Source organism: Acanthisitta chloris, unplaced genomic scaffold (assembly GCF_000695815.1).
Source record: "Acanthisitta chloris isolate BGI_N310 unplaced genomic scaffold, ASM69581v1 scaffold17501, whole genome shotgun sequence".
NCBI classification, from domain to species: Eukaryota; Metazoa; Chordata; class Aves; order Passeriformes; family Acanthisittidae; genus Acanthisitta; species Acanthisitta chloris.
In genome coordinates, this window is record NW_008654541.1 from 38,952 (window position 1) to 62,237 (window position 23,286).

A 23,286-nucleotide genomic window follows, 5' to 3' on the forward strand; every position below is an offset into this window, starting at 1 on the left:
TTGTGGTTCTATATGTAAGGACTGAAGTCATAGGTGTTTTGATGGTTTAGTATGGATTGAGGTGTACCTAATTTTAGCACATAGGTTCACACACGTTGAATTGATTGAGTGACTCAATGTGTCAGTCACTGTGTCAGGAATTGGATATGTTAACTGTTGAGGGCATTCTTTTAACCTTTCCCGCAGTGTAAGTATGATCAAAGTGTAATCTGGTAATGTCTCATTAGTTCCCCACTCTGCAATAAAAGCAGAATGCTGTAACACTTCTGGCAAGATAGAATTTGGTTGTCAAACCAGCCTGGGAGAGGCACAACCACAAATAAAGGAAACTTCAGGGGGATTCAATACTTGTCCCTGATTCAATGCAGTAGATACAGTTTAGAATTTCTGGTCTAAATTAGGAGAAGGAGGAATTTAAACCTTCAGTTTCTTATACCAGATGATTGTGTGTGTTAATCTCAACATGTTTTTAATTTTTTTCTTTCCCCTTATGAAAAATGCTAGAGGTCTGTAAGCTTATTCTTCCATGTGTAACAGCTTCTTTGGAAAACTATTTGGTTACTACTTACTTCTAACCTCCTGCATGACATAGTGTAACATGTGTTGTCAGAACAAGTGGTAATTACCGTCAGGGCATTTTCCGTGAAAGCTCTGTCTGTGGCATATTAGTTTGTGTCAAAATGAATCTCTTCCCTGTGGATGCACCAGAGGTGTTTTTGTTAATGAGATACATACCATGTGACTGCTCACTGTTCACAGACTTAATGTGGACAAGGACATTTTGCACTGGATTGCAAGGCCTATTTTAAGTTACTGCACATTACTGCGCTCTTTGTACACCTTCCTCTTGTCCTGAGTTCCTATTGATCTACATTATTTCCAAGTATTGAGTTGGGCCTCACAGCTGCTCATGGTTTCTTGCTCACTTGTTACACTGCACTACATCTGACATTGCAGTACATCATCATTTCGGTGATTCCCTGGGCCTTGTGTGTTTATCTAGAACCACAGAGAAGACCTGGATTTATTCACCATCGAGAGAGATGGGAGCTCAAGGGAAACCCCACCACAATAAGGATGCATGTCAGGCCATTGCTAAATAGAATGGCTCTATGAAATAACTGTGAGACTCCTAGCAGTGTTGGATCAAGAGAAAATTAGGAGTTAGCAGGAAGTCGAAGGCAGAAAACAAACACTATTGTAGTAGTTCATCATTTTATGTCAGATGAAGAATGTTGAGAAAAATGAGGCTGCTGAAGACTGGAATGGTGGTTGAGATATTGTCTGCAATCTTCTTGAAACAGAGGAGCTTGAGACAAGTTGATGCTTACAAGAGTCCATGAACTGAAAACTTTGAATAGAGAGATCTTACAGTTGTAAGTACTTTTTCTTGTGATCGTAAATCCTTTTGTAGAAGGCTCGAAATGAAACGTCTCTTGCCTAGTGTTTTTTAAATTGATACTGCCATGACTTTAATCCAGGCCCAAATCCTAATGGGACTGGGATGGGATTTATTCCCAGACCAGTGTTACTAGAGTATAGGAAAGTTCTTTGGTCCTGAAAAAGTCTTTGTGTGTGTAGCTCCCTTGCTTACCTTTCTATCCATTCCCTCTCATGTGTTACAGGAAGTTTTCCTGTCCTCATAACCAATATGCAATCTTGGGTTTGCCTTGTTTCCTACCTTTTCAATGGATCTGCTATGCATAATTATGTTTAAAACTATTAATTTTGGGGTTTTTTTTCCCCCCACAGTTTGAATGCTGTATCTAAAATTGCTGTTTTAATTGCTTAAGTGGAGTGAAGTTTTTGTGCGTTGTGTCATGGCTGAATCTGAGGTAATTCCTCAGTGTTTGTTTATAAAAAATAAAAAGTCAGTTAAGCAGGGATTTATTTTTTTCAGGAGATTGTAATTTGTATGCAATAAGTATATCTGTTTAGAAGGTACATAAAACTGAGTTTCTGAAGGATGAAGCAGTAAGCCAGAGAGCAGAGTATTACCCACTAACTCCAAAGCGCTGCTTTGCCTCATACTTACAGGGTTAGAAGGTAAAATTTTGTGCAGCATACATTATTTCCTTTACAAGACCAAGCTGAAACCTTGATTGCTGCACTTTGTAAATCAATTTGAGATAATTAATCCTGATATCAAAACACTTAAACCTTTCTTATGCAGTTCCACCAATTCACTAGTCTTTGGAGAATGATGAATAGGAATCTTGCATTGGGATTTCGAGGAGGTAAAGTGGAAAAGATGAAACATATTTGTAGTTATTCTGCTTAGAAGAGACTGAGTGAAACTGAAGGAATGACAAATTGGTTTTATAAAGTGGAATTTGAACAAGGAACTATAACTGGATTAACTGGATGCTTCTCCTTCTCCCAGGTCCTTCAAGTTTTGCTGTCTTCTGATTGACGGGCAAAGTAGTTCTGGAAAACCTCCCAGGACTCAGTGCTCAGGAATATGAGGGATTTCTTTCATTTAAGAGATGAAAAGATTTTACTCTTAATTGTTGCATGCTTTTCTTACACTTATGGCATTAATCTTTGTAAAAATCTTCTACTGTTTATTTAAATAAATACAAGTTTTTGCACAATATTGTATTAAAATGTTTTTATTTACACATTTGTTTGAAATGATTTATGAAACTTAAATTTGCATAAAAGCAGAGACATGAAGCATAACTGACATTTTAATGTTTTCCTGCAAGTTGTAAAAGTATTAAGAAAATAAATGTTTCTTAGAACCATTGTAGAACTTGTTTGAAAAACTGTTCAAAATAATTTAAATAACTTTTCTGTCACACGGAAGTTTCATACCACAACTTCCATTTGATCACATTAAATTTTTTCTCCTTAATGCAAATAGCATAGTAGTTTCCACATATAAAGGTATATTTCAGTGCTGATTCTTAATAATTTTCATGACTTTTTATAGTAATGCTGATGACATCAGGGAAGTTGACTAAAATTGTCATAAACCTGAGCAATATTATATGAAATATTTGATAATTAAATGAAATATTATTATCTGTGTGATTTGGGCAGGCAAGCAATGAAGTAAGCTTGCACAAAGCTCTTGAATAAAAGACTTGAAAGTACTGAAAAGCCAATTACATCTTCTAAGTAAGTCCAGAAAACATCATGTGCATTCCTCTGAAAAAGAGCTGCAATATACAGGAGGTGCTTGGTGACCTGAAATTTTCTACTGTCAGGTCTCTTTGGAGCACTCTGCTTTCAGGTATTATAGAACAGTTAGTGTATGTACATGTATGTACAACTATAACATGACTCAGAAGTTGTTCAGCATGATCTTAGCTTGCTTGGAGATAACCACTCTGCAATTCTTCAATTTCTAGGAGCATGTTCCCCCACTCTCTCCCTGTTGCTGTGCAAAGTATTTTGTAAGTGCTGCAGAGTAGCTGAAGAGAGGGAGGACTGTGCTGAGTGAAATAACCAGCATTTCAGTTTGGTGTTACACCAAATTAATTGGTTCCTGCTTTGCACCATGGAAAAGGTGAAGAAGGTCCCCAAGTGAGCAGAGTCCTGTGTTGAGCCCATCCGCAGAGGGCTTGGTACATGTGTGGCAGGACTGATCTTGACTGCAGTGGGAAAGCAGCTAGAAACAGTAGGTGCTGAGAGTTCCTAAAGGGTATTTCCTAAACCATTATTAAGCAGATTTTGTGGAGCTAAATTGTGGTTTATCCTGTTTGTTTCTGATGATTTGTTCTGTTCTATTTTATTTAGGAGCTTCATGGGACGCTTTTATAAGTCTCATCTTCTCCTTACATCTTCTATTTCATACTACATATCACAGTTTTTTGTTGTAATGCAGCCATTCTTTTCATGTAGTAGACACTAAATGGGAACAAAGACAATAAAAATATAGACTTGAATTTTACTTCTTTAAAAAGCCTTGGCACTCTTTTGAAGCACTTGGGCAGAATATATTTTTTTACTTGTTAATTTGTTTTTATGTATGTCTCACGTAAGAAAAATTAATCATTCATAATGTCTGAGCAATTGTCTTTATTAATATACAATATAGCTTTTCAGGCCTAATTGGGTGAAGAAATCTTAGTCTTTTACATCCTTTTAGTCACTTTAAACAAGTAGGAGAATCCATGTGAAAATAACTAGCAGTGAATTGTTTGAGTTGTCAGCTAGCAGTGCGTGCCATGGTACACTGCTGTGGCTAGACTTGGTTAATAAAACAGTATATTTGGAGGAAAACAGAGCTAAGGAAAATGTGGACAGTATTATTAAGAGGGCATCTCATGCTTAGTTTATGAAGAACTGGGGAATAAGAGAGCATGAAGAAGGGCAAAAATGTTGGCAGAACTTGGGTAATGGAGAGAATTGATTAATAGGGGACCAGTGAACTGTAAATTGCCTTGAATCTTTCGATCTTTTTATTTTTGTGTTTGGATATTTAATTATTTATATGGACAAATTAATCTTTATCTTTCAGCATGAGTTGTTGGCATATTAAATTTTTAGTTGCAGTTTGACTAATTTTGTAGTGAGCACTTTGTTCTGGCTCAGAGTTATGTAACTATTTCATTTAAGGACTATATTTTTATGCAGTTTTAATAGTAAAAACCATAATGACTGTAGTTGAGTTTTACCCAGATATGCAGTTTGTGTGTGGCTTGCTAGTGATAGAGTTTATTCCCTACTATTTTTCCCTAGTTGCTTAACCTAATTGAAGTTAGTGGTGGCATTTAGAATCAAATTATAGGAGTGGATCTGTTTGCATAAGCTCTCTCTTAGTCTGCTGTGATCAAAATGAGGTGATTTACTTAATTAGTGGATTTTTAGCTAACCGTGCCAACCTAATTCTGGTGTTTCTTGGAATATTGTAAACTTGAGAAGGTTAATAATGAGCAGCTAACATATATCTACAAGTAACTGTATGGTGTAGTTGGGTAGTAGTACATTTTACTCATTAATATATTCGATTCCCAGTGAGGACTTGGAACAGTGTGAACTAGATTCTTATGTGCTGTAGAATTCATCTTCTTTTAGACCATTTGTTTTTTCAAGTGGTCAATGTACCCTTCCTGTTCTAGGTTCATTTCACTGCTCTTCAAACTATGCAGTGGAGCTGCATATTTGAGTGTCTCCAAATCAGGTTTAGTTGGACAGAATAGAGTTTGCTTGCTATGCACTTAGATCACACAGCTAAATCAGAGCTTTCTGCTGTCAAAATGGATAACTTTGCTTTCTCTTTCCCAACCCCAAATGTGCATTCCTGTCTTTTCTTTTTGGTCATCATTGGCTTTTCTGTGGCACAGTGGATGATGAGTTCAGTTAAACAGCCTGGAAACTAGGCCCATAATAAACTGAATAATTTGACTTTTTTGCACTCATCCTGATCACAGATGAACATGAGTGCTGATGTGGGGATAGGAGCATGTTAGGGAACAAGGATGTCTTGAATGGTCTTTATTATACAGTGCTGTTTTACAGAATCAATCCTTGTCTAACTGTTTCAATTTTTGTTTCACTCTCCTTAATATACTGTTAGATTTCCAGCTAATTAGAACAGTTCATCTGGAATGTTGGATGCATTGTTGCATCCAATAGACCTAGGCTTTGCTTCAAATTAAAAAAGCTAAATGATACCTTGTGAATATACCTTCACAGGAAAAGTGTTACATTAAAAAGTAACTTCCCTTTCTTCAGGAGAAGAAAGGGGGAAAATATGTTTAAAAAGGCAAAAATCCTTCCTTTTTTTTCTTTCTTCAAATGTCGGTGTTATTTTTGTTGGCCTTTGAATAAAAGGAAAGGACTTCTATGCACTGAAGAAGAAAATATCTGAGTTGTTCAGACTTGATATATTAGAAGATGTTTGTCTTTTTTTCAGAATAGCATCTACATATTAAGCTGATGTGCTCTGAGCCCCAAAGCTGTCACTTTCACTTACCTAAATAAGTATTTCAAAGCAGCATCATGCCTAATTTTCAGACTGCAATACTTTCATTGAAGGTGTAGTAAGCAGCAGTCGCTGTATTTTTGATCTGTGTTTGACAAGCTTTAAAAAAAGCATCTAAAGGGATTAAGAAAGATTTGCTATGGAGAAAGGCTCTAAGAGCAACTATTGAAGAAGCAAGTGTCTGCTGTCTCAAAGATTAAAATAAGTGGTGGACAGAGGATTTATTGGACTCAACAATTTCTGAGGCCTGGTAGTAATTACTTCCAGGTACCACTATTCGAATTAGTTGTGCTTTTCTTGAAGATACTGCTGTGTATGACTGACTTTCTTATTAAGTAGAGAATTAAATGTAAATTTTTGATACTTTTCTTTGTTGGCATAAGATAGTAACTGAAAAAAATCACAATTGCAAGTTCATATAAATTTATGTCTGTAGGCATAAGATTACCATCATCTTCCTACTCTTCCTGACATCACAAAAATTTCTTCTTGCTGTTAGAGCAGAAATAATTGGATTATATTTCCTTAAACTCACAGCTTCCTTTTATCTGTTCTGCTGCTCTCCACCTTATTACTAGTGGAGGCATCTGCAGGTGGAGTTTGATGTTTTGGTTTGGGGTTTGTTTGTTTCTTTGTTGGTGGTTTTTTTTCTGTTTGTTGTTTTAAATCTTTGCTGCATGCTTCTGTGTCATATCAAAGTGTGTCTTGAGAATACTAACCAGTATACTACAGGGTATGGCCCAGCCCCCATTTATTTTTTTGTAGTAAAGCAGTGGTGGGAGTACTTTTTGAAAATTAGCCAGGAAGTTCAAGTCTGTCTAAAGCCCATCTCCTTTTAGGTGGCTGTCATGGTTTTACACTTTAGAGGAAAAGCCAAGTAGGAACTTGAAAGTTGCAATAAATATTTCTTCAATCATATCAGTGCCAGGAAGTCTATCAAAGAGTCAAGAAGTCTGACAGAGGTGTGATGGAAGCTATGAAATGTCACCTCATAGCAGGGGAGCTATGTGGATTTTTTGCTTAGATGTTTCCTGTAAAGAAACTTTTCAGGTCCTCTCTTATGGGCAGAATCAGAGGACACGTAAATTAGTTTAAAAATTATAAGGTCAGCTGGGACTAATCAGAGGTTTCTCACAGAATGAAATTAATATTTCTGTACTGTGGTAATAGCTTTTTAGAGACCATGAAAGTAACTTTCGTGTCTGTAAACATGCCTTTTGTTCTTCTCACTAATGTCAGTGGCTGTGTAAGATACATCCCTTAGAATTTGCGCTTTTTTTCCCCCCCTTATTCTTTTTCCCCTGGTTATATGGTTTCAGCTTTCTGAGAGATTCTTCCAGTCTGAGTTACTCATCTTGCTGCTGTTTGTGCTTTACTAGAGGATGTCTTCAAGATCTTTAAGATTCATTAATTTAATTTTATGTTGCACAAGATATAAAAAATTCTGTGGTAGCATCATTATACCAGTATCTTTTTTTATCTCCTCTCATTGGTGAGCAGAATTGCTTCTTGGACTATAGGTCGTCTCTCCGGTCTCTATTTTTCTTGAAAGTTTAATCCACATCATTTTACTGCTACCAGGCATTTCTGTTCCCTCCAACAAATTGTTCCATGTGAGAGTGGTGAGACCCTGGAACACACTGTCCAGGAAAGTTGTGGATGCCCCATTTCTAGAAGTGTTCAAGGCCAGTTTGGACAGGGCTTTGAGCAACCTGGTCTAGTGGAAGGTGTCCCTGCCCATTGCACAGGGTTTGGAACTAGATGATCTTTAAGGTCCTTTCCAACCAGATCATTCTGTGATTCTTTACTCTTCTTCAGCTGGAAATCCATAATCTTGCTTATGTTCTAATTCAAGAACCTCAGGTAGTTTAGAGTTTTTTCCTAGTATCTAACTGTACTCTATATTAAATGTATTTTTACATTTTCATAAGAAAATATAAGCTCAAAATGTTGTTATAAGTAATCAGAATAAACAAGCCAGATATAGCCTTTTTCAGTTTGTTTTCAGGTAACTCAAATTTGTCTGTTAAATCACAGTCTTCTGGTATTATTCAAGTTTGGTTTTTTCCCTTCTCTGAGGTATACTTCAAAGGACTTGAGGGAAATGTATATAAAAATCTGTTAAGAAAAGTCCTGTTTTGATGCGTATGATGATGTGGATGTTGATTATCTATTTTCAAAGTTTGTTTTGCATCTGTATGTATGTTTCTAAATTTTTAAATGTACCTGTCTAAAGAACGTGTTATTTCATGATGCTTAAGGCAGACTCAATTTTAAAAATTAAATGAATTTTATAATATGAATGTTATTATAAAACCCAATGCATTTCTCTTGAGTTTGAAATACATTTTGTGATTTATATTGTTTCATTTTTGAAGGCAATTAAGAAACTAATAGACTTGTACTTGAGGAAGTCATGAGAGGTTAGTGAAAGATGTTTTGTTTGAAACTACAGCCTGGAAATGTTGGGTGGTGGGAGCAAATAGAAAGCAAGATCTTGAATACTGGTAGAAGCAATAAAATGAAATTGAAGAGGAAACCGAAAGATTTTGTCAGGTATAAAAATGAAAGAATTGTGAAGCAGGAGTAAGTTAATTACAATTAGTGTAACTATGGGAGAGACATGTATTCCAAAGGGAGCAGCATATTTTTGTTCTGGCTTGTGCATGTGTATTCCTCTCCCCACGGTCTCCATATACTTATAATTACCGATCATCTCTCTATAGTGAAGCGGCACAGAGGTGGTTATACTTTCAGATCGAAATCTTCTCAAGCATGCTTCCTGACAGACTGGGAAATTAGTTTAATGGCTTTTGCCATCCAAGTATCACAACTTTATGTGTTTATTATGAAGTAACTCGCAGGAAGAAAAGTTAAGAGAGAATGTCATTGCTTAAGCAATTCTATGTGCTGTACAGGGGCCTAATGTTTGAATCCTGTCACATAGATCAGTGGTAACTAAGACCTAAGAAAAGATTTTCATATCAGTTGTGGATCAGTGTTTTAAACAGAGATGTATGCAGATTGTTTTGCTCTTATTTTCAATGAGATACATGGTTAGTTAATAATGTTTTATAGATTTCAAGCCAATAGAAATAGATTTGTCAGAAGTTTTTGTGCTGAAACTGTAATTTGAATTGGCTTTGCTTGTTGTTTCAATGCAAACTTTTTAAAATCGTTCTAGTCATAAAGTCAATGCTGGTTTTTCGTCAGCATGAGTAATTTTTTTCTGCTTTTTTATTTGAGAAATCTGATATTTTTAATTTCTGCTCTAAAGTGAGGAAACATTTCTAAAACAGAAGTGAAAAATTAAGTACTTAAACACTATCAAAAAAAGAAAGGAAAGAAGGGAAAAATCGTGTTTTTAAAACAGGTATTACCTCAAAGATGCAGAAATGCTTTTATATGTTTATGGCACATTTGTTTTGACAAAACGAAATACATTAAAAAAAATAGTGACTTAAGAACTGTATTCTCATCAAAGATGTTTGTGAAGTGATTTATGTGTTCCATCTTTAGCTAATTATACTATAAACATTATTACAGTATGACTGTAATTTAAAGACAATTACCTTTTTTACGGTAACATTGTGGATGAAATTTAGAGACCATACTATTATTTTTGAGCAAATGGAGCTGATTTTTTCCTAGAGGTTGTACCATGTGGTTTGATTATTTCTTTATCTTAGCTATAAATACCTGTACATTGTGTAAAAATATGATTGAATTTCATGAATAAAGCAAACCTTGTGGCTTCTTTTGCCTCAGAAGCATATGCAGCAGTTTCAGTAGGAAGTTGTAAACCACAGCAGATTAAGGCAGTTAAGGAATGCACTCAGCAACTAAGCAATATAAGAGGTAGAGTTGCCTTCATTGTCCTCAACTCTGCTTCTTCCAATTCAGTGTTTGCCAACTTGTGCTAAAAAGTGTAAATAATGGATGATGCTTCCACTGTAAATAAGGCAAGAAGTCTGTGACGTGGATTTCTTATTAGCTGTGAATGATGTGGGAGATTACAGAATAAGGAAGCATGGAATCCTGGTTAGGAGACATGATCAATATTGCATAGTGTGGATTTGCAGGAAACTGCCACTGTTACAGACTGTGTATGATGTCACTGAGGAACAGTTATTTCCTCTGCCATCATTTTTCTTTGAGAACTTATTTAGTTGTGCTATTTGCTGACAGTAATAAGTTAAAGAAAGTAACAGTTGCTCCATGAGTGAATTTATACTTACATAGAGTTACAGTCATATGTAAATGGTTGCTTAGCTTACTTGACAGTGGCAAACTTTTCAGTCTTCTGTCATGGAAAAAGTTAAATTTCTGAATTTTTAGAAGTTACTATATTTACATACAAGTTCTTTGATCATTTGTATTACTTTTAAATTTATCCTAGTTGCATTGAACCTTTGGCCTTTTTAAGTTATCCATGTAATGTATTGAACGTCCTGATGTTTATGAGATGGTTCAAATGAGTTCTCTTTGCCAACCTTTTATTAGTAAGTAATTACATGTGAGACAATTTCTTTTTTTTTTTTCTTTTTGTAGTAGTTTCAGGTAAGAAGTATTTATTTTCAATACTTTTAAAATTGTGTATCTGCATATCCAAGGGTGAAACTGAGCTTTTTTTCTTTTAAATGCAGTGTGGCCTTTAGTGCAATTGATCTTTTCCCCCCCCTCTCCAATAGTTCTTTTTAAAAATCTGTGTTAATTTATGGATTGTTTTTGAAGGCTCTTTCAGTGCTAGAGTGATGGTCACTGAATAGCCCTCTGATCAATCCTGTACCTTAACAGTGGGATGGCCTGTGTTCCTGAGGTTTGCTTTAGACTTGTCTGACTACACTATGGTTTGCTCTTATCCTATACTTGATGTTTTGTCTCTGTATGTTTGTGTGTATGTGCATCCACAGACCTGATGCTTTAAAAAATTGAATGATAAGCACAAACTATGTAATTAAAAAGGCAATGTTCAACCTTTAATCTTCCATTTCCTGTTCTCTAAGCACCTTTTGGATTTCTCAGGAAATTCCCTTATCAGGCATTCTAGGAAAATGCTCATCAGCATCCTGTGCTTGTCATGCATAGTGGTTGCTAATTACGAGGCCCTTAATTTGGTATCACTTGCACCACCTCTCTCTCTGGCAAGCTGTTTTGGTTGACTGCAGCAAAGCTATTGGAGTACTCTGAGAAGAATTTGTGCTGAGCATTGTGTTTTTCATTGTTGCTAAGAAGTTTTAAGAAGAGCTGTCATCTTAGAAGCTTTAAAGGCTCCTGTTTCACAATAATGTCATGCCCAAGGAAGTGGCTTATACTCTTTATTGTAATTGTAAACTGCATTTGCTGGCCAGAATTCTCACCTGTGTAAGAGGTTGCTAGTCTTGTATTTGGCATTATACAAGGTCTGTGGGTGAAAGACCTGTTGGTGCCACCTGGTTTACTTAGCTCTCCTTGGTACCCTGTTTTGGTGGTAGAGTTTTGGGTTTTTTTTTTCTTTTTTTTCCATAATTTTTCATTTTTCTCATATCTGACCTGGAGAGCAGTAATCTCAGTCTGAAGTCTTTGTAGAGCCTATATCTTTAGTTTAATTTGTAAGATGAGCTGAGAATTTCCATTTTTAAAATAAATTTATCATTCTTAAAAACAGGCCTGTTTCTGTGTACACATGTGCAGTGGGTTATGAATATGAATTCAGGGCAAATTCTGGATTGCTTAATGTGGGGAAAAATATGTTTACCATTAAAATCTAGTCAAGAAAAAAGCCTGTGTAGAAAAATCTTCTTGGCAAGCATGTAGGTTACTAAAGGAAGTCTCTGGATGGTTTGCTCATTACTTTTAAACAGAAGCTGGAGTTAGAGAATAAGTATATGAAGTATTTGCTCTTGTGAGATAGTAAATTGAAAGTACTTACAGGGTTATACATTAGCTTTGATGAGCATAAGAATTCAGTCCAAGTTACCAAGTTTACATCGGTGTTGGACATGACGACTTGCCTTTCTCACTGGGTCAAAGGAGATTATAACAGTCATCATGTGCAGTAAAATGACTTAGAGAATTAAGATTAGTGAAGTATAATTATTCATGTTTATACATCAGTTTGAGAATGGTGTTTTAAAGATACCTTGCTTCCTATTACGTCTTAGGGAAATTGTGGCAGATCAACTAAAGTCATCAATATGTTGTGTGTGTGAGAACATGACAGGTTATAGGGGAATATTTGGAATGCTATAAGAGCATGTTTACCTAAATCTGAACTGATGAGATGATTAAGTTAGTGTTTTGGTTTTTTTCTTTTTCTAATTTTACCTTTGTGACTGCAGTACCACAAAGAAAGGGAAGTTTTCACTTTGGTGATTAATCCTTAACAGCTCAAAAGCTATTTCTATCAGATTAATGTGTAATTAAGACTTTTTCAATGAGAAATATTGATGTGGTTATGTACATATTTAATTAGGCAATTGTTACTGAAAGAATTTACATTTAAATGCTCTATTATGTCCTGACATCCTTAGAAAAACATTGCCTTAGTGCACCAGTGGCTGAATAGCTGTTTTAGAAGGCTCTTTGAAAACTGAGTTTGAAGTGGAACATGTAAGATCTTCTAGATGTCGGAATAGAGATTGCATCTCTGCATGGAATCATATGCATATCTTTTTGTAGTTTGTATACTTGGGTGGTAACTTTTAAGTTAGGACTGTCTGAAGATGCAACATCTAAAGTAGATACAGCAAAGTAAACTTTATACAGACCAGTACCTGTGTGTGTACAGTCAGAATTGTTTCCTTGCACCTCTGCAAAAGAGCTATATAATTTGGACTTTTTATATATTAGATAAGAAATACATTTGCACAAATTAGTGTTAGGAAAAGAGAACAATTTTTAAATGCTCAGATAATTAAGTGATCTAGTGTTTTTATGTATCATTTTGTATGCTGGTTGTATGCAAACAACAATCATAATTTATTGATGGTTTTGCAGTCTGTTTTGGGCTTCAGCACTGGGCCTTTCTTATATCACCATCCCTTTTATCCCCCACCTCCCACTCCAGTGCATTCGTCTGAGTTTTGCTGATTCTGAGTGTCGAGAAACTATTTCAAGATAAAAAGCTAAAATTAAAACATTAATAACAATTAAATGTCTGTTTCCCTAAAAACTGATTTCCTTTGAGAGAACGTGTGCTTTATTTAATAGAGATATCTTTTGTATGAGTTTGCTTAGTGTAATGAAGCACTAAAACTATCAAGTTGCATTCATTTTCCCCACTGAGTATTGGTGTTGGTAACAGGTTTAGAGAAATTCTGAATTCAGATTACACTTTTGTTGGTTGCATCCAAACACAGTTGGACACAGATTGCTATTGGGATGCGTTGAGAGGGCTGCTAGTTACTGTAGCAATATCATAAACCTGTTTTAGTAATATCATGCATTTTCAGTTTTTTAGTTTTATTTCAGGACATGATTTTTTTCATAAATAAAATTCTCTCTGAAATTTAAATTTTCCAGTTCTTGAATGCAAAAATTTGCATTGTATTGTTCCATCTGTCTGTAATGGCAGGTCTTTTTAGCCATGATCTGTACTGAAAAGGTGAAATTCCAGCATTCTTTGGAAGAAATCAGTTACATCTAAGAGACAGAGATCAGATAATGAACTTAAAATTAACATTTTGAACAACTTCCACCAAAATCATCAATTAGGCTTAATCTTGTATTAAAACCTATTTTTAATGGAGCCAAGCCATTATCATCTCTTTAGCATGTTTATTTTCTACTATCATTAGAAAACTAAATCTGCAAGTGTCTCTGCCTTGGGAGTGGATCCAGTTTAAGCTGTTTAGAATAAGTTACTCTTTTCACGCTGTGGGAAGGTTCAGGAGCATACCCTGGGAATGGGTAAAGAACAGCTAATACCATGCTTACAGCAGTGCACATACTCAGATCAGCGTATCATTGGCTCCATGCTACAGTGCTTTTCCTCCAGGCAGCTGTTTTACTGCCTTTTACACTTACATAGATAGCATGATAAAGATCTCCACAGGAAACTGAAGAAAATGAGAAATGTTTCTGTTAGACTTGATAATTGGGAAATTTTATATAGTGATCTCTTTTCCCCCAGATAGTGATATTTGCACTGCTTTTCTGTCCATATTCTTTTATTTAATATCCATGTTACTGTCCATTCAGATTTCACTTGGTGAAAGTAAATTTCAAGTTGTTGAAAACCAGAAATTGCAATTACATTTTCAAGTACGAGTCTTAAATTGAAATATCTCTTGTACTTTGAGGATTATTATTTTTGCTTCTTCTGTTGTTTTGCCTGAAATCTCTTCCTTTCTTTCTTTTTTTATACTTCTCTAGTGCATTTATTTCTCCATTCAAATAAAGCAAACAAAGAAAATTAAAAAAGAAAAAGGGGGAGAAAAGATGCATGCAGCTTGATTCCTTTCCCCATTAAAACTACATAGAAAAAGAAGCATCTTGCACTATGTGCCTACCTAAATAAATGAATAAACATTAAATATGCAAATTATGATTTTGCATAGCATTCTGCCAATCAAATGTTCCTTAATTGGCACTTGTCATCAAAATGGATGGCCTTTTCCAATTTCAGCTGTAGTGTGGCAAAGGGTCATTTCGATATTCAGCATCAGTGTTGAACTTCCTCAGTAAGGTGCAGCAAATTAAGGTGAGTTGGTGCAGCAGAAACCATTGCACATCCCTGAGCACTTTGGTGCCTTTTGTGATGATCTCCCATTTCAGTTAGATTGGTGTCTGGGTGTTTCCACACTGTAGCTCCTTGTTCAGCTTACACCACATTTAAAGCATAAAGCACTAGTTAATATAATATATCCAAAAATATCCTTCTTAGCTGATTTAATTTAAATGCATTTTAATAGGGCTTGGAGTAATTAGACTTATTCTTTTAAATACTTGGTCGCAGAGTTTTAAGCTAACGTTTGACAAGAGTTGTTTTACACAGGGTGAATACTGCTAGGGTATGATTGAACTACAATTGAGTTGTCTTACACATTGAATTAGATTTTTTTAAATTTCAAAACTTACTGTCTGACTTTAGAGGAGATGACTTAGTGATGCATGAGAAGCACAATGGGATTGAAAATTGGGCTAGAAGTAGCTTATATATTTAAAGAACATATAAAAAATCTTGAATATTTATTTTGCATTTAAGAGGCTTATGAAAATGCTGGAGATCAGTCCATTTAAGCCACAGAAAAGCATAATGTTCTTGGATGTCTCTTCAGAAGGGAGAGACAGAACAAGGCGGCTTGATGTGTACTTCCTGAAAGTGCTATTTTTATTTCTGGAATGGCTGAGCTTGTGGTTCTGTGACATTATGTTTGGGGACTATGGATTCTTTTAGTGAAAGAATTGGATGTTCCTAAATGCCACCTCTATCTGTCGATTTATAGGGTCACCCAAACTAGAGCAGAAAGAACTTGATAATAGTTGCCTTTCCGTTTTTCGTTGTTCCCTGTGGAATAATGAGACTTTTACTTAGAATAGTGAATTTATCTCAGACCTTTGTTCTTTTCAGAAAGACCTGTCCTCTTTGTGCTTGGGTAACATGCATGTGATGAACAGTAATTGGAACCATTGAAAGATGTTTCTTAAAAGCTCTATTCTAGTTTCTGTGGGGAAAAAATAATTGGTTGTTCTAATTTAATAATCTGACTTTCCTAGAACAATCAGATTCTAGTTTTTCCAAAATATTAATGCTGGGGTGTCTTTTCTGTCCAAGTTGCCACCAGCTGCCATAGTTTTCTCACAGCCTGTCAGTTCTCCTTGTTGCAGGTAGTTCAGATAGAAAATCTTTTGATGGGTGTTTAAAGTTTTGTTTCAGCTAAGTCTAGAGTTTGACAGTTTAGAGGTCTACATTCCGAGGCACTCCTTTTAAGATCAAATTATAGCTAATACTGAGAGAAAGAGTTTTGTTTTGGATGGGATACATCTGATTTATTTCAGGTTTCTAGTTTAGAACAAGTAATATTCTGTCACTCCTTGTTGGCTGTGAAGGGAGGTGAAGCTGCCCACCTTCCATGGTTATGTGTACCTTCAGCTTTTTAGTTGGCTTAAATCCTGCTGTGAGAATGTAGTGTGAAATGGCAGATTTTGAAAGAGAGGGACTAAAAAAGAGGTGAGATAAGAAAGATGAGAAAGAGAAGATAAAAAGTCTTTTTCATTTGTTATCTTTTCATGCCCACCTGTAGAAGAGTTATTGTGTTGTGCTACAGTTTATGACTTCCTTTTTGTTCAGAAATGTGATAGCAGTATCATGAAAAGAAAAGGTGCTCCAAGGCAGGAAATTTGCAAAGGAACACATTATCTAAGTAGTAGTAATCTCATTCTTTCAGCAAATGTTTGGTGGAAGAGGGCCTGAAGACTGCTGTTGTCAAGAGGAAGAAAGTTCAGTATATGTTTGTGTTCTGTATTTTGAGGAACTCTGATTCATTTATTTTTTTTTTTCTGTAGACATTGTGAGGCAGAGAGAGACTAGGTTACTTTTTTTTTCCATTTAAAATATTAAAAATAAAATAGAAAATATTGATTAGACTTTTTTTTCCACTGGGGCACTGCTTTATGAGTATATAATAAACATAAATGTATGACTGTGAGACATTTTTGTGAGTTAACATGTATAAGATATACCAAAAAATTTGTTCCCACTGTAGAGGATGCATTATTCATCTTCTTTTCTGTCTGGAAAAGTTTTCCTCTTCTAAATTCATGTGAATATTCATCCTTAATTTGAATTTCTCAACTGGTGAAAAATGGCTTCTCTGCTGAAAATTGTGGGGCTTTCTTGCTTAAAATCTCAAGACACATCTGATTGGAGGTAGATAGATAGATAAATATTTAATATTGATGTTTTTTACAGATTCATATCAAACTTATCTTAAATAGACTTTTTTTGTCCCTGTTAAGTCTAGTAATTTTCAGTCTTTCTGTAAGTCTTGTGAGTTCTCTTGTAATTTTTCTGTTAATGTACTTAATAAAGGACTTGCTGGCATTGCATTGCTACTTTTTTGACTTTTGGGGACCTTTCTGTGGTCTTTTTTCGTGGCTGCAGAACTGCCTTTTCAATTTGGATCAATTTTGCCCGATGTGCATTACCTAAGCTACTTGTTTAATCTGAGTTAGATTTCTTCATTCCATGATGTTTTGGGGTTTTTTATTGTTGTTGGCCTGTTTGCCTTCCTTATATCCTTTCTTGCTATCCCCATTGTATTCAAGCATCTTTACCATGAAAGTACTTTTATATTATGCTAGGATTTTCACTTAACATTTCTTTTTTTGTGGAGGGGTTAGATTAAACAAGTGAAATGAAGCCAAGTTTGTTCTAGAACCTGTCTCTAATGAGAGGAGTCTAATAGAGAAGCAATGGGACCCAAACAGAGAGATGTTGGAGGAAAGCATTACCTCCCACTTGCTCCCTATGTTACCCTCATTTTCCATAGAGCATGGTAAATGTGAATTTGCTGTCTGCTGCTGGGAGAGGACTATGATACTGATTTCTAGGGGATCTGCCTGCATGTTCACTGGGAGGAATATGGTACTAAAAAAAAATCTGCTGTTGCAGTCTGCTGCTCGCTCTTGGTTGGTTTGCAAGGCAGTGTTATATCTCAATTTATTATACAGGGCATTTGAAATATGTTGAATGCTTGTTTATCTTCTTTTAGAAAGTGGCTTTGCGAAACTGTACTCCAGTGCAAAGGTAGTGTTCCTTTAATGACCAGTAAGTGACTACTGGTGCATTGTTTTACAGCTCTGCTCCATTTTATGGAGTCTCTGCTGCAATCCCCTGTTTTACTTACCAGGTTTCCCTGGTAAGTAAATATCTTAACCAATGCTTTATTAGCACAGCCTAGTCTTCTTGTCATACAGCTTTTAATATTTCACAATCCAAACCCAGTGATTCCTTAAAAAGACTCACACCCAGATTTAGCCACCAATGCAAACAAAAATGCTTTGGTAACACCTTGATACCTGTGTTAACATGTAATGGTAAAATCACTGGGATGTTAAAATTATTTTAAGACATATGTAATGCTAATGGTTATTACTAATTGACAAATAAGTGCTTTCAGGTGGTATAATGAAATGTGACAACCTAAAGATGTACGTAGGCATCTGTAATTACTTGCTGCAAAGCTATGAGACAGGTAATAGAAGAGTTTTAAGACAACATATATTCTTTGTTTTCTTTTACTTTTTATTCTCTGCTACCTTGCAGGTGTGTAATGGAGAAAATTCCTTCTTTGGTATACCATGCTCTGTTTAGGTAGAATTAAACATCTCTGATCTGCACCTCCTCCTCCCTGAGAATAAACCAGGGCTGGGACAGGTGCTTGCTTGATACTCATCTTGATACAATAAGACACTGTGAGCTGCTGCAAGAAGGAAGCTACAGAATTTACTCAGAGCATTCACAGCTCGTGTTAATCTCTCTTCTAGCTGTATGGGAGCTTTGGGAGTTAGGTGGCAAGACAACACATTCTGTGTTCTGTTTTCAAACTGCATTAATTCAGATGCTATGCTTTAAAATGACAACTATGTAGCTTCGATGGTAAAATTTGGGTTCATGTTGAAATGTGATTTCTTTTTTAACACAGTTGTGTGAAAGACTCAGTTTCCATGAATTAGACATCATTGGGGTTCTGTACTTTTCCAGTGTTCAGAATTGCAGATTTTTTTGGGGGAGTGGGAATCATCTGTTTCCTGTTGTCTGATTTCCGTCTAATTCCAAATGCTTGCCTGTAAAAAATAAATCCTCCTTGAAAACCTGTAGTCAACTCTCAAAATAAATTTCACTGGTTTTCTAACAAGTATTTTTGAGGGTTTTTTCGTCTATGAAGACTGACATTATTTGCAAATTCTGTGCATGATGCAAACATAGTCATCTTCAGAGATTGTTCATATATAGCTTGAGGGCTCTCAAAGTGCTTCTGATCCTCTTTCAGGTGTGAAATGTTTAGAATGAAGCAATTTATTATATATTAATTCTGGTTAACCAGGCATGATTTGAGATTTTCACAGTCTGCAAGAAATTAAGTATTCATTAACATTTAAAGCCATTAGATGACACAGTTGAGCAATAAATGATTCATCTAGTCCCTGTTAAAGTAAATGTGCATTGAAGTTTCTGACTAGAAGATAAGTGGTGGCTGTCTTTGTTTTCAATTATTTTCCTCCTCCTTGCTTTATTTATTCTGTGCACTTCATTGACTTGTCTTTCTTTCTCTTTTCTTGAAACAGAAGAAGAAGAAGTGGAAAATTTTGATGTTTCCAGTCTGCCTGAAGAAGCGCTGCAGAACATAGAAGCTGACAGTTACTGGTGCATGAGCAAGTTGCTTGATGGCATTCAGGTAAATTGATTTTTTTCTGTCTGTAAGTAGTGGAGTTAACTGATTCGTATCATGGCTTTGAACTACTTTAGGGTTGTTGAGAGAGAATGCATCTATGAAAAACAGGGGAGATGTTGATTTTCTTATTGGAGAAATCCACTGCTAGTTTGGCATAGTACTGAGAAAGGAGAAGGGAAAAAATGGTCACGCAACTTCTTTTCATCCAAATGTTTGCATGTTTCATTGTGGTGTGGTGTTCTAGAGCCAGGCTGAAATCTCCAGTTCTGGAGGCATGTTTTGCACCTCAAGTCACTAAGCATGAAGAATGTCTGCTTAAGATCTCACTGAGGTGGTTAAAAGCTAGCTTATTTATTAATTTTTAAGGCATGAATATAGCAACCTATAAATGATTGCAGTCTTAGCTCCTGAAATTATCTTCATATATTTAAAATATCCATTTAAAACTTGATACCTGTGCTACTTCACTAAGGTTTTGTTTTTTTTCTGTGTGGAGAGGCTATAAATGCAGGCACAATTTTCTGTTGAGTAACAATGGTGGGTTTGTGTGTGCACATTTGAATTCATGGGCATGTAGGTTTATCATGACATTCTTTCCTATGACTTAGGCAATGAAACATTCATATTAGAACATAAGGCACATTGTGAATTGAAAATTGTAGCAGAGTTCATTTTTGGCACAATTGTTGTAAAACTGTGTCAATGATGGAAGTCTTTAACTTCTTTGAAGGTATTTTAAGTGTATTTCTCCCGGTTAAAGGTCAAATGAGTAATAGCTCAGTGTTTTCTGTGGCATTGTTGAAATACATAGTCGTTTTCTCATGGTGATTCCTGTAAAAAATGCTGGTTTGCTTTTTTCAGTCTCTCAGAACTACTAAATTTTAAAATGCTTGACCATATAGCAGAAATATGTGAAACATTATAAAGAAAAAAGTGAGAACTGGAAATCTACTGGAAAGGAAGAAACCCAAGTAAAGGAATGCAAGCCCTCCAAATATTTTACCTGTTTTTCAAACATTGTCACTGGCTTGCTGCTCTATTTTTTTCTAGAAAAGGAGGTTCAGAGATTAGATAATTTCTGCTTAAAATTCTGCTTTCATACAAATCCATCAAGTACTGATAAACAAAATATGGAAACCGATTGTAATGGAATTAAACTGCATCAATGAAAATTTAAGCTCTTTATATAAATGGAATGGTATTGGATGTATTCAAGGATGCACTCATCTATCAAAAGCAGGCTTGAAAGATTATTCTAGTGGTGTGACTAATGATGTTACAGTTAATTCAGTGCAACTGAAGTTAATTCATTTATAGTTAATTCAGTGCAACTGCAGAGTGCTGCTGTTCTCTTGGAGGCTTCTTGTTTTTCTTGAAAGCGTTTCTTGTTTTTCTTCTCCCAGTCTCCTGTTTTGTTTCCTTTCTGTGTTGATACCACTTTACTTACCAGATAGAAGAGTCATGTTGTTGTAGGTTGAGTTGGTTGGAAGATCTAACCCTGTAGAGAAGGACTTGGGGATACTGGTGGATGAAAAATTGGACACAACCAGCAATGTGCACTTGCAGCCCAGAAAGCCAACTGCTTCCTGTGCTGCATCAAAAGAGGTGTGTCCAGCAGGTTGAGGTATGTGACTCTGCCTACTCTGCTCTCATGAGACCCGACCTGGAGTGCTGCATCATTTCAGGGGTCCTCAGCACAAGAAAGATGTGGACCTGTTGGAGCAGGTCCAGAGCATAGCTATGAAGATGATCAGAGAGCTGGAGCACCTCTTCTATGAGGAAAGACTGAGAATCCTAAGACCTCAAAGATCATCAAGTCCAGCCCTACTATGGTTACTAGACTATGGCACTAAGTGCCATCTAGTCTTATCTTGAAAACCTCCAGGGATGGTGAATCCACCACCTTCCTAGGCAGCGCATTCCAATGCCTGATTACTATCTCTGTAAAAAATCTCTTCCTAATATCTAACCTAAACCTCCCCTGGCAGAGCTTGAGTCTGTGCCCTCTTGTCCTACTGCTGGTTGGGGTTGATCAGCCTGTAGAAGAGAAGGCCTTGGGGAGATGTTATTATACTCTTTCAGTACTTAAAGGGGACTTTTAAGAAAGCTGGTGAGAGATTTTTTGCCAGGACCTGCAGTGATAGGACAAGGGGCAACATTTCAAACTGAAAGAGAATAGATTTAAATTGGACACAAAGAGTTTATGAGGGAGCCCAAAGAAGTTGTGAACTTCCCTTCCCTGGAAGTGTTCAGGATCAGGTCTGATGTGGCTTTAAGAAACCTGATCTTGCTGAAGCTGCCCCTGTCTGTGGCAGGAGATTTGGACTAGCTGAACTTTAAAGATCCCCAGTGGGTTCATCTGTGATGCTATGATTCTAGCTGACTTGCATTCCAGATGCACGGTTATGGTATCTACTAGTAGAGGGCAAGAAATAGATGTGGCTACATCAGGTTGGAGCTGTAATTGTTAAATTTAAGATCAAATCATGCCCCAAATTTCATAAACTGAATTACAACAAATTGAAATATTCCAGTGCTCCTGCCTGCACCTGAATGCTCATTCTTACCTGTCTCTTGCTGAGTGCTGGCTGTTGTGAGCTGGTTCACAGAGCTGAACTGCCTGATAACACAAAAAAACCAAAAAGGCACTGATTGGTGTAAGGTGTGAACACCTTGAATAGGTACCATAGCAAAGAAATGATTAGAACTACACAGCAGGGCTAAGGCAGGATCATGACAGCTGAGACACAGGTTTACTTTAATGGCTGTAGATTCTCAGTTTACCAAGCTTGTTGCCAATATGCAGAGGTCTAGTTGGTCTCTCTATCTCCCAAGAAAGTTGCTGCTGATTGTTTCTTGGAAGCCATGCTTATATTTGTTGTTACTACTCCCTTAGTATTTTTTGTATGATTTACTATAGATAATGCAATGTTTTTACAGCCACCAAGAAAAACTGCTTGTCTCACAAAGTCACAAAACCAGACAACATAAAAACACAAACCCAAAGGAGAGTCCTGAATGAGATTAATGCTATCATGTTTTCTTTCTTGTTCTCTGAAAATATGGCATAAGAGACTCATGTATGACTACTGATAGTTTTGTCTGAGATATCTGAATAAGCTGTTCAAGGAATTTAGTAGAGGAATACGTGACAGGAGGTAATAACAGAAATCAAAGAATCTCTGCAGAATATTTCCGTCAATTTATTCATCAGTATAAACTTCCATTTGATGTTGGCCTACCAGTATTGGATAAATTTAAACAGTGCATTTTGATGACAATTAGGGCCTTATTGTGAAATTTTATATGAATATGAGCTTGACACATTTTTTGTGTGTTTGTCTTTCTGGTGCATAAAAGTGTGATGGAAGAAAGATAGTATTTGTATTCCTTTATTATTCCTAAAGGAAAGCTCATTTATTTTTCCAGCCCATTCTGACTGTCTCATTTTCTTGATTCCAGAATTGTCAAAGGTGTTATTAATAGATGTGTATTTCTTGCTGGAGTTTTGCGGCACATAGGGTCTGTTATTTCTTTGTTCCTCACTCATCTTACCTCACTCCCTTCTGTGTCTACTGTGACTATGTATTTTTAATATAAGAACACATCTTTGAACCACAGAGACCTATGGAATAAAAGATAAGAGTCATCATTGAGCAGCAGGACAATCGCTTCCTGACATGCATAGAGTTCTTAGCAGGGAGAAGTGTGACATTCCCCACTTAAGGGAAAGAAAGAAATAAAAACCTTGGTCAAGTCATCTGTTGCTTTAGCAGATTCGCTCTTTGTGATCTGGGCGTTTCTATGTGAGTATGTCTTTGGCTCCAGTTAGAGAGTTTTGCAGAACTTTTCAAGTAATTAATGTTTGATATTGCATGATAGTTTATAATCTATTTTATGTTCTTAGATTATTTTGCATCTTTGTTCTCTGTTGGTTGTCTCTAGTTATAGGCTCCTAAATGACTGCACATG

The 23,286-nt window shown here is 36.0% G+C and overlaps 1 protein-coding gene across 1 annotated transcript in view; it reads left to right on the plus strand.

The window, feature by feature from the left end:
* Positions 1–23,286, plus strand: part of TBC1D22A (TBC1 domain family, member 22A) — a gene marked incomplete at both ends in the record, with an annotated part of 121,455 nt that overhangs the window by 36,419 nt on the left and 61,750 nt on the right. The window contains one exon of the mRNA XM_009083570.1: positions 19,208–19,317. Within this exon, the coding sequence (XP_009081818.1) occupies positions 19,208–19,317 (110 nt within the window). The remainder of the gene's footprint in view (positions 1–19,207; positions 19,318–23,286) is intronic.